We start from the raw sequence: 15,824 nt of genomic DNA on the forward strand, positions 1-15,824 counted from the left end.
TTTTGTAAGTCTTATAGTTTTAGGTTTGTGACCCAATTTAAGTTAATTTTTATGTATCCTGTGAGTTAGGGTTGAGGTTCATCTTCTGATTTTCCCAAATGCATATCCAGTGGTTCTACCATTTATTGAAAAGACATTGATGTGTCCCCATTAAATTGACATGGCCGTCATAGGGTTCTTGAGTTTACATTTAGTGTTTTATTGCTGCCTCAAGTTCAGATATTTTGTTATCACTTGAAATCAAGGAGATAAGCAATTTTGCCTGGTTTTTGCTAGGTCATAGGACATTAATAATACAGTTATGCATATATAGGAATTATGTTTTTAACTGACTCATTGATTTTCAATTCAGTCTGTTATTTTATTTTTAGGTGTTACACATAATATCGCATTGCTTCGAGAGGTGATAATCAACTCACGCTTTATAGAAGGAGACATCAACACTAAATTTCTTTCTGATGTATATCCAGATGGCTTTAAAGGTTTGTATATATTGAAATACTTTAATGTATTAAAGTTATTATTTTTTATACTTTATTACAATGGATGCTTTCTTCTTTTCTGAAATTAGGGCTTTTCACTTATGTTGTGCTTGATACTAATATGTTAATACCTAAGAGTATCCTAGGCTATTGACATTCATGATTTCTAGTATTCATGAGTGACTCATGAATGTGTAATAGTCTGTAATTTTGTTGAGTGAGAAATTCAGCTAGTTTGTGGAATGTTGTGTTTCTGAAAGCCAATACAGATTTGTATTCCCTGCTGATAAGAATATATATAGGATCTCTTCTTTAATGTTAACACTGTATCTTTATGAAAATGAGCACTGAACATTTCAGACTACCAGGTGCTATTCCTATTAATGGAAATAGAGATGTCGAAGAAGATGAAGATTTTATCCTGAAAATTGAGTTTTGAGTAAAGTAATGAATGTTCTGTGAAAGTTAGCACTGCAGGGTTGCCCGTGAGTGTTTCCGGGGAGCAGCAGTTACTCATCGGGTGAGAGGCAGAGAAAACCCTTGAATGAGCGTCAAAAGCATGGTTAACACAGTACTAAGACCCTGACAGCACTTACTTGGGACTTACTAGAAATGTTCAAGTGAAGGCCAGAAAGCTCTCCATATGTTTCTAATGAACTTGGGTACATATGAAGCTTAGATCTTCTCTCACAATTTTTAAGTGTGCTTCATGTCTATTTAAAGTGTTTTAATATATAAAATGACTCATTCATTTTAGGAGCTGTATGTAGATTCAGGCCAGCTTCATGTAGAGATATTAAATACATTTACATAGCAATTTCTTACCAAGGAATTTATTATTGAGTGTTTGTAAGACTAACTGGGGATTACTGATTTGATTGTTCTTTCAAAACTCTAGTGTTATAGACCTTTATCATTAGTACCAAGAAAAATAAAGTGTTTTATTTCAGAACTTGAAACAAAGACCAATGAGTCATCATGTTCTTTTTCCCGAACTTTTGAATTTTTATTTTTTTAAATTTTATTTTATTTTTAAACTTTACATAATTGTATTAGTTTTGCCAAATATCAAAATGAATCTGCCACAGGTATACATGTGTTACAACCTTAACATGATTGCACTTTTCTACTTATGTGATTATTTCATTAATATCTCTTGGTTTCATGAAGTCAAATCCCACTTATGTTTTTGCTTTTTATTGTATCCATACAACTAAAGCAGACCCTAAATAAATATTTGTCAAATTAATGAAAGGAATGTTGCTCATAATGTAGGTGAGAAGGTGTCACCTTGACTATTTTGAATTAACTGTACATGTATTCAGATTACAGATTTGTTTGGATCCTAAAGTTTTGGCTTCTTGTCCTGTCTAAAGTTTTAATTAAAAGTTGTTGTCAGTTGTGAAGTGGACTTGGATTCCCACGTGCTTTTGTGTCCACCTGGCTTACATGAAACAGTAGGCAGGAGGAGATGACAGATCAAAATATTGTGTGTGTACATGGATATTTATGTATGCATTTACACATTTATATATGTGTTTATGCATATTTGGTGTCATATCCCATTACCATGGAGCACTTAAAATTTCTAATTGGAGTTGGTTACTCTGTGATATATATTTAGCAGCAATTGAAAATGTTCCAAATTCTCAAGAGACCTCAGAAGTTTTCTTAAAATCAAACATTGCAGTTTGTTGTAATAAGCTTAATATATTACACTTCTTTTTTGGGATGGATTAGCACAGACACTATAATTCTGATTCTTATGCATAATAGTTTTTAAATTGTGGTACGTTGTTAGAGGGCCTTAGCAGTTTTTAATTCAGCCTTCATTTTACGTATAAGGAAACCAAAGCACAGAAAGCCTGATAAAGCTAAATGATCAGTGACATAATAAAGCCGGAAATGAGAGTTTTCAACTTCTGTTTTAATAGTCATTCTGTTGTGCTAGAATTCAAAATTTGTAAGTCACAGACATTTTCAGAGTATGCTGTGTGTTGTCACATAGGGACTTGAGAAGTGCACACCTGTGTTTGCCATTCTGAACGTCTGCCGCTGATTGTGTTCCTTCATGTTGTTTTCATGTCAGTTCTTTCTTCTCTGAGTGGCTACTATATCTCCTCCTCCTTCTTCAGATGATTCTACCTCTTCTTCCCAATTTTTCTCCATAGGAGGTCCTAAATATATTAAACTGTATCATCTTTGATTGTTTGATATATGTGCCTGAAAGAGACAGCAGGAAGTGGCAACTGAAGTTAATCCGGGATCTTATCCATATGTTTGAGGCTGGGTCATTTTGCCCCTTTGGGATTACCCATCTGCTTCCCATCTGTCCAGCTACCCCAGACGCTGTTCATAGGCTAGTGCCTGTTTTATGACTGCATTAAAATTTTCTATTATATATGTTTATTATCCCAAGTTTATTTGTAGACTAGGACAGTGTTACTAAAGACACTCAGGCTGAACTTTGAAAGGTTGTGTCTAAAATTTAAAAATAGAATACACAGAATTTGTTCGTCACGTCAACTTATTAGATGTTGATGTTGAAAAGGTATTTTCCTTTGATTCTGAAAAGTAAATGGAAAATGGGGGAGTAGATACTTTGACTTTGAAATAAAGGGAAAATGAAGAAGAAGATACTTTAAGAAATATTTCATTTAGCCTAAAATGGCAATTTCGGACTTATTTCTCTGCTGCCTTGCTGCACTTGAACCACCAGCCCTATCAAATTATTAGATATCTTTAGATATCTAATTATTAGAATTATTATCCCTATCAAATTATTAGATATATGATTTCTATTAGAAATTATTAGAATTATCTTTCTCTTCTGAAAAGTTGCAGAATGTTTAGAAAACTTTGATTCAACCCAAGAAGTCTACCATTAAATTATACTTCTCTTTTTTTCCCTCTGAATTTAATCATGTATTTCTGTACCTTTAAAAGTGTTAAATACATGACTGAAGTATTGCCTTTAAAAATTCAGTCATTAAAATCATTCAACAAATAATTGGTATATGCAGTAGAAGAAAATCAAAGAGAAATAGTGTATTTTCCTCATCCTTAGTGTGGTTCTATCATTAGGGAAATAGACCTGTAAAGAACTAACTACACTACAGGACAGAATAGAAGGAGCACTAAGGTGAAGATATAAGCTGAGTGTCTTAGAGCGGAGAAAAAATAAACCAGTTGTGATCTGGGGAGTCCAGGATGGCTTCAAGGGATAGGGAGTGTAGAATGTTAAATGCTCTCTCTGAGGACTCTATTCTGCAGGTGCTGGGGCCACAATACTGCCTCAGGAGAGACTCTGCATGTATCTCTTCCTGATCCTTCTTCTTTGATGCGATGTTGGTGGTTTGAAATAAGCCTTGGAGAAGGTATTTACAGTTAGGGAATTAGCACGTGCTTTTCACTGGGGCTCTTTTCCTTCCCACATCCCAACTGGTTATTAAACTTTTGCGGGCAAACCACTGCCTACTCTTTGACCTGATGATCACAAGCACACAGAGCCATCTGCATACAAAGGAAGAGGATTTCCGCAGCCAGGGAGGAAGAGCCTAGAAGAATCCCTGAGGACAGGCAGTCCTCAGTTTTAGACCTGCGGGCATCGGCTCTTTCACTGTGACAGGGTGACTGTCTTCTCCGGCCTGGCAAAGGCTTTGAGGTTCTTCGTGGTGGAAAACAATGAGGGCTTCCCAGGTGGCACTAGTGGTAAAGAACCCGTCTCCCAGTGCAGGAGACATAGAGACATGGGTTTGATCCCTGGGTCAGGAAGATCCCCTGGAGAAGGAGATGGCAGCCCACTCCAGTGTTCTTGCCTGGAGAATCCATGGACAGAGGAGCCTGGCGGGCAACAGTCCATAGGGTTGCAAAGAGTCTGACACGACTCTGAGGGACATGCCCTGAGGGATGTCGGGCAGAGAAGGTAGAGGATCAAGTGAAAGTGGACAGAATGTGGTGATTCCTTCTCTCCCCAGCCCTGTTCTCCACTTGGTTCCCAGAGTGCTGGCAGGCAAATAGCTACAGGCACAATAGTAGAATATCCCAGAGAAATCTTACTGCTGTTTAGTTGCTGAATCATGTCCAATTCTTTGCGATCTCATGGACCGCAGCCCGCCAGGCCCCTCTGTCCATGGAATTCTCCAGGCAAGAATACTGGAGTGGGTTGTCGTGCCTCCTCCAGGGGATCTTCTCCACCCAGAGATGGAACCCTGGACACCCAAGTGAACCTCTTGGCAGGAGGATTCTTTACTGCTGAGCCACTAGGGAAACCCCTGAGTAATCTAACCAACCCTTAAAGGGATTACCCAAAGATTCCCCCCAAACAAAATGACCCCCAGACTACCCTACCCATGAGGCCAGGGGTTGGCCAAGCCGCAGCCCACATGTAGAGCACGCATGGCTCAGGGTCAGGACACCTGTCAGCACTTTCTCATACACACTGCCTTAAAATGGAACCCCCAGGAAAGTGTCAACCACAGACGGTTGGAAGAAAACCACTTAGGAGAACACAGATGAGGCTTCTTAAAGCTAGGTGGGCGGGTAACAGCAGGGGCTTCCCAGAGGCCCTCAACGAGGTGCTGCACCAGGGGCCTGACCTGCAGTAACCCCTGGAGTGGAGAGCGTTGACGTTGTTGAGGGCTCACGGCTTTGAAGTTATCCCCCAGAAGGTTAAGAAAGTTTGTTGCTCACTTGTGTCTGACTCTTTGCAAACTCCTGATTGCTTACCAAAAAACAGGTGTTAGAAAGATATTTGATATATTCAGTAGCCACTTGGTAAAGAAGCTCTTTCTAATAACGCATTTCTAATAAAAGTAAAAGTAAGCCAATTAAATTTGATTAAAAGGCTGCTTACTGAAAACTAATAAAAAGCATCATTTTACATGATGAAATGCTGAAATCATTTCCCTTAAAATCGAGAATGAAATGAGGTCGACTATAAAATTACTATTATTATTAAACACTGTTATAAAGGATAAAAAAGGAAAAAAGGAAGTAGTTAGTATAAATATTTTTTGAAAGAGACTTTTTTCCCCCAGGTATTATTATATTCCTAGAAAACCCAGGAGATCCTAGTTTTATTAATAAAAACTTCTAGACTTAAAAAGCGAATTTGGCAAGGTGGCTGAGTACAACAAGAAAAGTATGCCAAATCAGTGACTTGTGTGTAAGCTAGGTTGATACGAAAATAGAAAAAAACCAAACCTTTTCATATTAACCGTAGTATCTTGTAAGACTGTAGAGAAAATGAAATGGGGAAGACATAGAACCTTTGTGAAGATAGTTGTAACTGTAAAATCTTGTCAAGGAACAAGAACAGAATCCGAACAGATGGGTAAAAAAATCAGTTATTGTTTGGGAGACTTGGCATTTTTGGGAACTGGTCTTTCTCAGATTAATACACAGATTTTATGTAGTTCCAGTTAGATTCACAAGGTTTACTACATAAATCATGTTTAAAGCTTGTATGTAATCATAGATTTCTGAGACTAGCCAAGATTATGTGAAAAATAAAGAGCAAAATTGGCTTCCATATATTAAAACATATTGCAATGCCTCTATAAGAAGTATAATGTAAAGGATAAAATATTCTTGTTTATGATAGTATGTCTGATACATTGTCTTTCTGGACCTGAATACCCCTCTTTTGACATGGCCAGAGTACCTCAAGAGTGGTCAGGACATTTATTTAATGTTTTAGGATGTCTAAGGGCTTCCCGGGTGGCTCACATAGTAAAGAATCTGCCTGCAGTGCTGGAGACCTGGGTTCGATCCCTGATTTGGGAACATCCCGTGGAGGAGGGCATGGCAACCACTCCAGTACTTTTGCCTGGAGAATCCCCATGGAGAGGACCCTGATGGGCTGCTGTCTGTGGGGTTGCAGAGTTGGACATGACTGAGCGACTAAGCGTGGTACAGGATGTCTAACTGCAGTCTAGATTGGTGATGTACAAGCGGAGGAGGGAATAGAATTATTCAATGTTAGATTGGAAAGACCAGATCTATGGGTGGAAGTCACAAAGAAGCAGTCTCACTCAGTATAAGAACTGGCTAATGATTCAGAAATCCTTGTAAGAAGTCTTCATTCTCCTGTATTGGAGGAGTTCTGTGGGTCATATATAACCATCTGTCCCACACCGCAGGAGAATAGACACCGCACTGCACTGAGGATGGAGTTGACGATCTTCGTAGCCCTTCTCTATTAAAATTACTTGAGATTCTTTAAAAAACTGTAGAAACAGATTGAGTAGCAGAAGTTAAGAAGTTTTTAGCACTCTTATACCAAATTTATTGCATATTTATCACTGGCAAAATTTGAAAATCTGTTCTGCTATCAATAAAAGGGTTAAAGTTGTTATGCATTATATCAGTTTGCCTATGAGATGTGATGGAATTCGATTTTTACTTGGGAACCTCCTTTCTCAATATTGCCTGAGTCAGTGCAGCTGGTAATTTATTAGACCAAGTGAAACACAGGTTACTGCAGGGAAGCTAGCTTGAAAGGCAAATGGAAAAAAAAAAACCCAGATCTTTTCATATTAACTATAGTATCTTGTAAGACTATAGAGAAAATGTAATAGTGAAGATAGAACCTTTATGAAGACAACTGTAAAATCTTGTCAAGAAACAAAAAATGCAATCTGAACACGTGGGGAAAACTCAGTTATTGTTTGGGAGATTCAGCATTTATGAGTGCTGGTCTTTCTCAGATTAGTACGCAAATTTTATATAATTCCAGTTAGATTCACGAGGCTTACTACACAAGTGATTTAAAAGCTTAAGGATACCTTGTTTTGCCTTTTTTCCCACTCTGTTGGTGGTGATATATGACGTGCAGATGTGTCTAGAGAAGAGTCTACTTTGTGAACCACTGTAATAAATGTATTTTACATCATGACTTAGGATACACACACTCTGGATAATAGTGTGAGCAAAGTGCTCTCATAAGTTTTATTGCTGGTCTGACCCACAAACTGGTTTCATGAGCTATTACTAAGTGGTTTGTATTACACAGTTTGATAAAGATGAGTCGAAAACAGCTTCTATTCAAATGAGATCAGGAGACATGTAACTTCAGCATCACTCTGGAGCTTGTTATTAATAGAAATAAAGATTACTGGGCCCCACCTCAGGCTAACTACCAATCATGCTCCCCAGGTAGAGCATGGGAATCTGAGCTTTAATCCAGGTGATTCTGATGCACAGTGAGGTTTGAGAAGAAGGTCCTCTTCATACTCCAAAGAGCCTTTGTGGTTATATATTTGCTATGTTGTAAATTGGGCTTCCCTGGTGGCACTGGTGGTAAGGAACCGACCTGCCAATGCAGGAGATGCAAGAGACGTGGGTTTGATCCCTGGGTCGGGCAGATCCCCGTGGAGAAGGAAATGGCAACCCACTCCAGTATTCTTGCCTGGAGAATTCCATATTTTAAATTAAAACTTAGGAGCTTTAAAAATAATTATTAATTCATTTTCAAAGTAACACTAATAAATCCATTATATGTTGACATCAGAGGAATGATACCATCACACATAGTATGTCTAGGTCAGGGAACCTCCACCATATACTCCTGAGAAAACAAGAGGGGGGAACAAACAGAAATCCTAGCATTATTATGAAAATAGTTTTGACCTTGCAGACCCCCAAAGGGTTCTTAGGGACTCCCTGTCGTCCCCAGGCCATACTTTGAGAACTGCTCTTGTAGATGGTATGTTTTTGAGAAGACTAAGCCAAATTTCTGTAATCCTCACGTAGGGTAGTTTGATAGAATCAAAGTAGAATGTTTCCATCACTGCTGAAGGGTTGGGTATGATTAGGAACTTTTCAAAGCCTGTAGGAATGTGGTTTATTAAGCCATTGAGGGTTCTGATAGATCTCACATTATGGAGCTTCTAAGTTTGTCTCGAAGAGGAATGGATTATCAGGTCTTTATACTCTAATTGTGAATAGTTTTAGTCTCATTTATATTTTGAATACTTTCTTAAGACCTAATGTTGAAATTGCTTCACTTCTTTCTGATAAATTTAAATAACTACCTGATCGTTTTTTTTCTGTTTTGAATTGTACAAATGGCATCTTAGTGCAGATGACCCAGCACTCAGATTGGCTGTGCTGCAGCATCTGTGAAGTCCATCATCTTTGTATAGCACCGTGGTAAATAAATAGTGTTAGACATTGCGGTGAGGTTACAGAGCTCACGGGGGTGTGTTAGCCCTGGCAGACCCTGGAGCAGCCGATCCTGCCTTGACTCTCACACGTCTTGAGGAATTTCTGCGCATAGAGCAGATTCCCCCATGAGCCACACTCAGCCAGACCGGGGCGTCTTCCCCCGGTTGTCAGGTGAGGCCTCTGCCCCCAGGTCCAGCTGTATGATGGTAAGAAGAGTGAATTCAAGAGGGAGAGAGAAATTGGTTGGTTGGTTGGTTGGTTAATTGGGATTCAAACCCTGACTGGGATTTTAGAGCCAAGACAGTCATGTACTTCTTTTCTTTTCATTCCTCACATTAGAAAACATGGCCCGGTCACTGTCCTTGACCAACAACACGCCTTTTCCTCACTTTTATCTTCTCTCTCCTTAGAAGTAAAATTGGGGTAGAGATTGATAAAGGGAAGCAGCTGTGAGGAGCCCTAAGGTTTTCCTAGAGATCTATGTTGATAGTTTGTTTTGTTTTGTTTTTGGTAATTGTTCTGTTCTGTGCATCTGTTTAACATCTTCTTTCCCAAATTAGACTATAAGCTTGTGGTGAGCAGGGGTTGTTGTTTTATTTAAATAATCTTGCTCCCTCCTTTCCCCTGGCACAACCTAGTCCCTGGTACCATACTAGCTCCATAATAGACGTTTGATAAAACGCTTGTTTGAATGACTAATAGTTCTGTAATATAGAAGGAAAGATGTTAACATTATGTACGTGATTGATTTCCCTCAGGACACCCGTTAACAGAGACTGAGAGAAACCAGTTCCTGGCAGTAGCGTCATCCTTGTTTGTGGCATCCCAATTAAGAGCACAGCATTTTCAAGACCATGAAAGTTCAAGGTATGTGAAACCATTTAAAACAGAATAAATGAGCAGAGAAACTTGGGCAACATTGAGGAAGGCACTCTGAAATCTTATAGGAAATCCGTTCAAATAGTTTGTATTTATTACTTCTGTTTTCTTACTCTGTTAATTTTGAAAAATGTATTGAGAACGGGGACAGTACTAAAACATAGGAAATAATCTGAACAGTTAAAAGTATGTGTATAAGAAACAAGAAAGAATTAACAGCAGATTGAGTTAGTTATTTGTGAACCCTAAGTGTACCTTTTTGCTTCCTAATAATCTAATAAGCAAAAGGGAAAACCTGCTTTATACCAGGGCAAATAAAACAAAATCATTGTGCCGTTCATGCTTCTGAGTGACAGGATTATTTATTATGAATGTCTGTGTACCTCCTAGAGTAATCCTGCATTATTAGCAAGTACTATCCATTACTTGTTGGAGTGAAATGGGTAGTAAAATTGTGTTATATCAGCTCCTTTTCTTTTTGCTTTTCCTCAAAAGGAAGGGGCTTCCCTGGTAGCTTAGTTGGTAAAGAAGCCGCCTCTGATGCAGGAGACCCTGGTTCGATTCTTGGGTCAGGAAGATGTGCTGGAGAAGGGATAGGATACCCACTCCAGTACTCTTGGGCTTCCCTTGTGGATCAGCTGGTAAAGAATCCACCTGTAATGCGGGAGACCTGGGTTTGATCCCTAGGTTGGGAAGATCCCCTGGAGAAGGGAGAGGCTACCAAATCCAGTATTCTGGCCTGGAGAATTCCATGAAATGTATATAGTCCATGGGACCGCAAAGAGTTGGACACGACTGAGCAGCTTCACTTTCATTTTCAAGAGGAAGGATAATGATTAAAATAAAAGAAAAAAGATGACAGGTGACTGAGCAGGTCTGAAGGCACAGATCAGAAATTAAGGTTACCCCTGAAGAATTAGGTAGAAGGAAAACAAAATTGGGCTTACGGTGTATATTTATGGCTAATGTTGTTTTAGTGAGAAAACGTTTTTTTTTGTTATTTTTTTATTCAAGTTTAGTCGATTTACAATGTTGTAATAATTTCTGTGGTACAACAGAGTGATTTAGTTATACATATTACACACATATACATATATATCATTCTTTTTAACTGTTCTTTTCCATTATAGAATATTGAATATATTTCCATGTGCTATACAGTAGGACCTTGTTGTTTATCCATCCTGTGTATAAAAGCTGACACCTGCTAACCTACCCCCAGCCTCCCACTCCTTCCCTCCCTCAGTCCCTTCCCCCTTAGCAACCACAAGTCTGTACTCTGTGTTTGAGTCTGTTTCTGTCTCATGAGATAGGTTCATATATAAGTGATATTATATGGTATTTGTGTTTCTCATTCTGATTTATTTAGGATAATCTCTAGTTGCATTTATGTTGCTGCAGATGGCATTATTTCATTCTTTTTTATGGCTGAGTAATAGTCCAGTGTGTGTGTGTGTTTGTGTGTGTGTCTGTGTGTGCACGCGTGTGTCTGTGTGTGTGTGCGTGTATCTGTGTGTGTGTCTGTGTGTGTGTGTCTGTGTGTGTGTGTGTATGCACCACATCTTGATCCATTCATCTGTCCATGGACATTTAGGTTGCTTCCACATGCTGTTGATTGTGAACAGTGTTACTGTGAGCTCAGGGGTGCATGTATCTTTTTGAATTACAGTTTTGTCTGGATATATGCCAGGAGTGGGGTTGCTGGATCACATGGTAGTTCTATTTTTAGTTCTTTCTGGAACTTCCATACTGTTTCCCATGTAGCTGTACCAACTTACACATTCCCAACAAGAATGTGGAAGGGTTATGTTTTCATCACTTCCTTTTCAGCATTTGTCATTTATAGATTTTTTTTAATGATGGCCATTCTGACCTGAGTGAGGTGTGGTACCTGATTGTAGTTGATTTGCATTGATTTGCATTTTTCTAATATCAAGTGGAGAGTGGGTAAATAAATGTGGTACGTCTTTATGATGGAATACTACTTAGCAATAAAAAGAAATGCGGTATTGATACATGAATCTACATGCATAACCCTAAAAAGAAAATTATGCTAAGAGAAAGAAACCAGTTAAAGAAGACTATACAATGTATAATTTCCTTTATTGGAAATTTATAGAAAGAACAGAAGTATAAAAGACAGAATAAAGGTCAGGTGATTGCCTGGGTGCAGGTGTTAACATCAGAGAATTACACCCTTATACAGTCTAGGTCCGAAACTATAAACCAATAATTATTTTAAATGCGTTAGTCTCTTAAATTATATAGAAAACAAAGCATGGAATTGCAAAACAAAGATAAAATGATAGTAGCTTTCACTCTAGTAATTTTTCTTTCCACTCTAGTAATTTTTAAATGATATTGTTTAGTCGATTCTTCGTGTTCGACTCTCTGTGACCCATTGGACTGCAACATGCCAGGCTTCCCTGTCTTTCACATCTCACAGAGCTTGCTCAAACTCAAGTCTATTTACTGAGTCGGTGATGCCATCCAACCATCTTGTCCTCTGTCGTCCCCTTCTCCTTCTGCCTTCTATCTTTCCCATCATCAGGGTCTTTTCTGAGTTGGCTTATTGGAAAAGTTAAAATGATACTAGCTTTCACTCTAGTAATTTTTAAATGTATTAGGCCCTTAAATCATGTAGAGAACAAAAAAGTGAAGTTACAAGCATTGTTGCAATAATACTAGCTCTTAGGATTGTCCATATATTTCCCTTTACTGAGATGTTTATCTCTTCACGTGGCTTCTTGGTACCGTCTAGTGTCTCCATTCCACTCTGCTGGACTTCTGTTAGCATTTTTTTTGCAGGGCCAAAAAATGACTCCCTCAGCTTTTGTTTTATCTGAGAAGATATGAACTGCTCCCTCACCTTTGAAGAATATTTTTCCTGGATGTAGAATTCTGGTTGACAAATTTTTTTTTTTTCTTTTAGCACTTTGAATATATCAGCCCAATCTCTTTGGCCTCCAGAGCTTCTGATGAGAAATCTGCTGATAATCTTATTTTCACTTGAAGATTCGTCCCTCTCTTTCAAGATTTTGTTGTCAGCGCTTGAAAGTTTGACTTGGGTCTTTGAGTTCATCTTTGGAGTTTGTTGAGCTTTTTGAATGTGTATGTTCATGTCTGTCATCAAGGTTGGGGTGTTTTCGGTCACTGTTTTTCAGATATTCTCTTTGCCCCTTTCTCTCCTTCCGGGACTCTCACGATGTGTATGTTGGTCTACTTGGTGGTGTCTGCACAGGACCCATAGGTTCTGTTCACTTTTCTTAAACCATCTTTTTTCTTTCTATTCTTCAGACTTGATAATTCTATTGTCCTATCTTCATATTGACTGGTTTTTTTCCTTTTGACTGCTCAGATCCACCTTTGAATTACCCGAGTGAGTTTTTCATTTCAATTATTGTAATTTTCAGCTCCAGAATTTCTTTTTCATTTCTTTTTAGGTTTTCTGTCTTTTTATTGATATTTTTATTTTGCTTACACATTGTTTTCTTGACTTTTTCCTCCTTTAGTTCGTTTAGCATCTTTAAGACAGTTGTTTTAAAAGTCTTTTTCTATTATATCTGCCATTAGGTCTTTTTCAGGGATAAATCTGTTGATCTTTTTTTCCGCTTTGAGTTGGCCATACTTGCCTGTTTATTTGTATGACTTCCGATTTTTGGGTTGAGCATTGAACATTTTAATCTAATTTAATAATGTGATGACTTTGAAAATCAGATTCTTCTTCTTCCCCAAGGTTTAGTGGTTTTCATTATTGTCTTTGTCATTTTGCTGTTTTGATGGTTGCAGACTGTCTCTGTGCCAAGGATCAGGCCGAGATGTAAACTTAAGTTCTTCTGAGGTCCTTTCTTAGACTTTCCCTGGGCATGTGCAGTCACTTGCCAGTTTTCCTTGTATATGCAGTTGTTTTAGAACATTTTAGCCTTTAAGGCCTAGCTCTTGGAAAGGGGAAAAAAGAAAAAAATGAAGGGGGGTGGTGGTTAGGGATACACTGTACCTTTAAATCTCCTGGAAGTCATTCCAGCCAGAGGAGGAGGAGTTTGCAGCAATGCTGGAGGCACAGTAACAATGGCTGCCCGCTTCTCTGTCTGCTCCTCTGTGGTCAGAAGCAGCAGTTACCAGTTCAGAGCTCAGATCCTCAATATTTCAAGGATAGGGTCCGTTTTTGCCCACCCGGGCTTCCATAAGCTATGTGCAAGCTACTCCAGTGAACACACCCACAGTTGCATGCCAGGCAGCTTGAGGGTAGGAGGATGGGGAGCTGCTGCTGTACTAAAGCTGAAGTTGACCAGAAGTTATCGCGATTTACCACCTGAGCCGCCTTCTGAAAGTTACAAAGTGGGAAACTCTCAGTTCTGTTAGACAGATTCTGCCAGTGTGATTGTTGTCTAGGTGGGGAGACAGACTCTTGGTGCTTTCTACCTGTTCTGTCATCTTCCTAGACTCCTCCTCCTGTTATATTGCTATTGAATTCACTACCCTTTGGACTTCCCTCGTGGCTCAGATGGTAAAGAATCTGCCTGTAATGCAAGAGATCCAGGTTCGATCCCTGGGTCAGAAAGATCCCCTGGAGGAGGGCATGGCAAACCACTCCAGTATTCTTGGCTGGAGAATCCCATGGACAAAAGAGCCTGGTGCAGTACAGTCCATAGGGTCTCAAAGAGTTAGACATGACTGAGTGAGTAACTCTCCCATTACCCTTTAGAAGTTGGAAAAAAAATTATGTTTATGAAATATGTAAGCCAAAATTTTGGTTATGTAGATAATTGTGGACATACTATCGAAATAACATTATTTTTGCTGAGTTTCTATTGCACTTACCATTTATTAAACAGACCCATTTATTGTAAAGTTGCTACCACCCTAGCAGCAAAGACCTATAACATTTATACCAGTCTTTTAGACAAAGCATAATCTTGTTTAGGCAAAGTGAATTGAAACTGTGTTGGCTTATTTGCTGAAGAGGTCCCTGACACCAGAGTTGATGTAAGCTGGTTGCCTCTTCCCATTTTGGCTTCACAGTCGTGTTTTCACTATGTTTTCACTTCACATTCACTATGGCCTGGGGAATGGAGACCGGAGCTGGCCTCCAGGTGTGGCTGTGTGTGGCTCCGTCACGGAACTGTTTTGCCTCCAAACCCAGTAGCCTGCAGCACTTCCTTTGTTCTGCTTGTTTTGGCTGCTGATCTTATTTTCCTAGTTTCTCCATGGATGGTATTCTTTCATCATTTATGACCTGGAAAAAAATTTAATAATATGTGCCCCTACTATTTGGATAGTAAAAAGATATTGCATTTTAGCAAGAGAGTAAAGTTAATGTCAGAGACATATAACAGTTTTGCTTTGTCTAATAAGGCAAATTAAGCTTTTGCATAAATACTTACTGTCTTAATATGGAATTATTTTGCTTTGTAATCCTTCTTTTCCTAAACACTTTTCTTGACAGAAGTGAATCATTAAAAGTTGGGTTGAACAATCGCTTCATGTTATTCGAAGATGAAATGATCTTGTTGGCATTGTGGTTTAGTATAGTACTTGGTTTCACTATCTGCTAATGATTGGAGGAGAAACTAGTACAGAAAATAGTTTCCTTCAGGAGTCTTTCATTTAGTTTGGTCAGAAGGCCTGTTTTCCTTGTCATCAGTCGCTCAGTCGCGTCCGACTCTTTGTGATCCCAGTGCACGGCAGCACCCCGGGCTTTCCTGTCCTTCACGGTCTCCCAGAGTTTGCTCAAACTCATGTCCATTGAGTCGGTGAGATTCAGATGTTGTCCACAGGGCAGAATTCCGCTTTCTGCACTTTGACACACCTCTCACTTTACACTGGTTCAGGTCCAGCTCCACTTTTTACGTGATTTCAAAAGGAGCAGTCATAGAACCTCCTGAATCACTGGGATGCTTTTGGATTTAAGTAACAAAGCCTGATTCAAACAGACACATCTCACGTTGAGCAGGAGGCTCTGAGAGTGGAAAGGACAAGGCTCAGCATGCACATCTGCTGGCGCTGCTTCTTTGTAGTTCCTTAGCCCTGCTTCTGATAGATAGAGTGCCTGATGAACTATGGAATGAGGTTCGTGACATTGTACAGGAGACAGGGATCAAGACCATTCCCATAGAAAAGAAATGCAAAAAGGCAAAATGGCTGTCTGGGCCCTACAAATAGCTGTGAAAAGAAGAGACGCGAAAAGCAAAGGAGAAAAGGAAAGATAGAAACATCTGAATGCAGAGTTCCAAAGAATAGCAAGAAGAGATAAGAAAGCCTTCTTCAGTGATCAATGCAAAGAAATAGATGAAA

General features: G+C 39.0%; 1 protein-coding gene across 5 annotated transcripts in view; it reads left to right on the forward strand.

Moving 5' to 3' along the window:
* PCCA (propionyl-CoA carboxylase subunit alpha) overlaps positions 1 to 15,824 on the forward strand; it is a 360,640-nt gene that overhangs the window by 202,973 nt on the left and 141,843 nt on the right. For all 5 annotated transcript variants that reach the window (XM_019971675.2, XM_070799925.1, XM_019971676.2 and 2 more), the window contains 2 exons: positions 372 to 482; positions 9,410 to 9,518. In XM_019971675.2, coding sequence (XP_019827234.2) covers positions 372 to 482; positions 9,410 to 9,518 — 220 coding nt within the window. The remainder of the gene's footprint in view (positions 1 to 371; positions 483 to 9,409; positions 9,519 to 15,824) is intronic.

The sequence above is a fragment of the Bos indicus genome, chromosome 12, assembly GCF_029378745.1.
Source record: "Bos indicus isolate NIAB-ARS_2022 breed Sahiwal x Tharparkar chromosome 12, NIAB-ARS_B.indTharparkar_mat_pri_1.0, whole genome shotgun sequence".
In the NCBI taxonomy this organism is placed as follows: Eukaryota; Metazoa; Chordata; class Mammalia; order Artiodactyla; family Bovidae; genus Bos; species Bos indicus.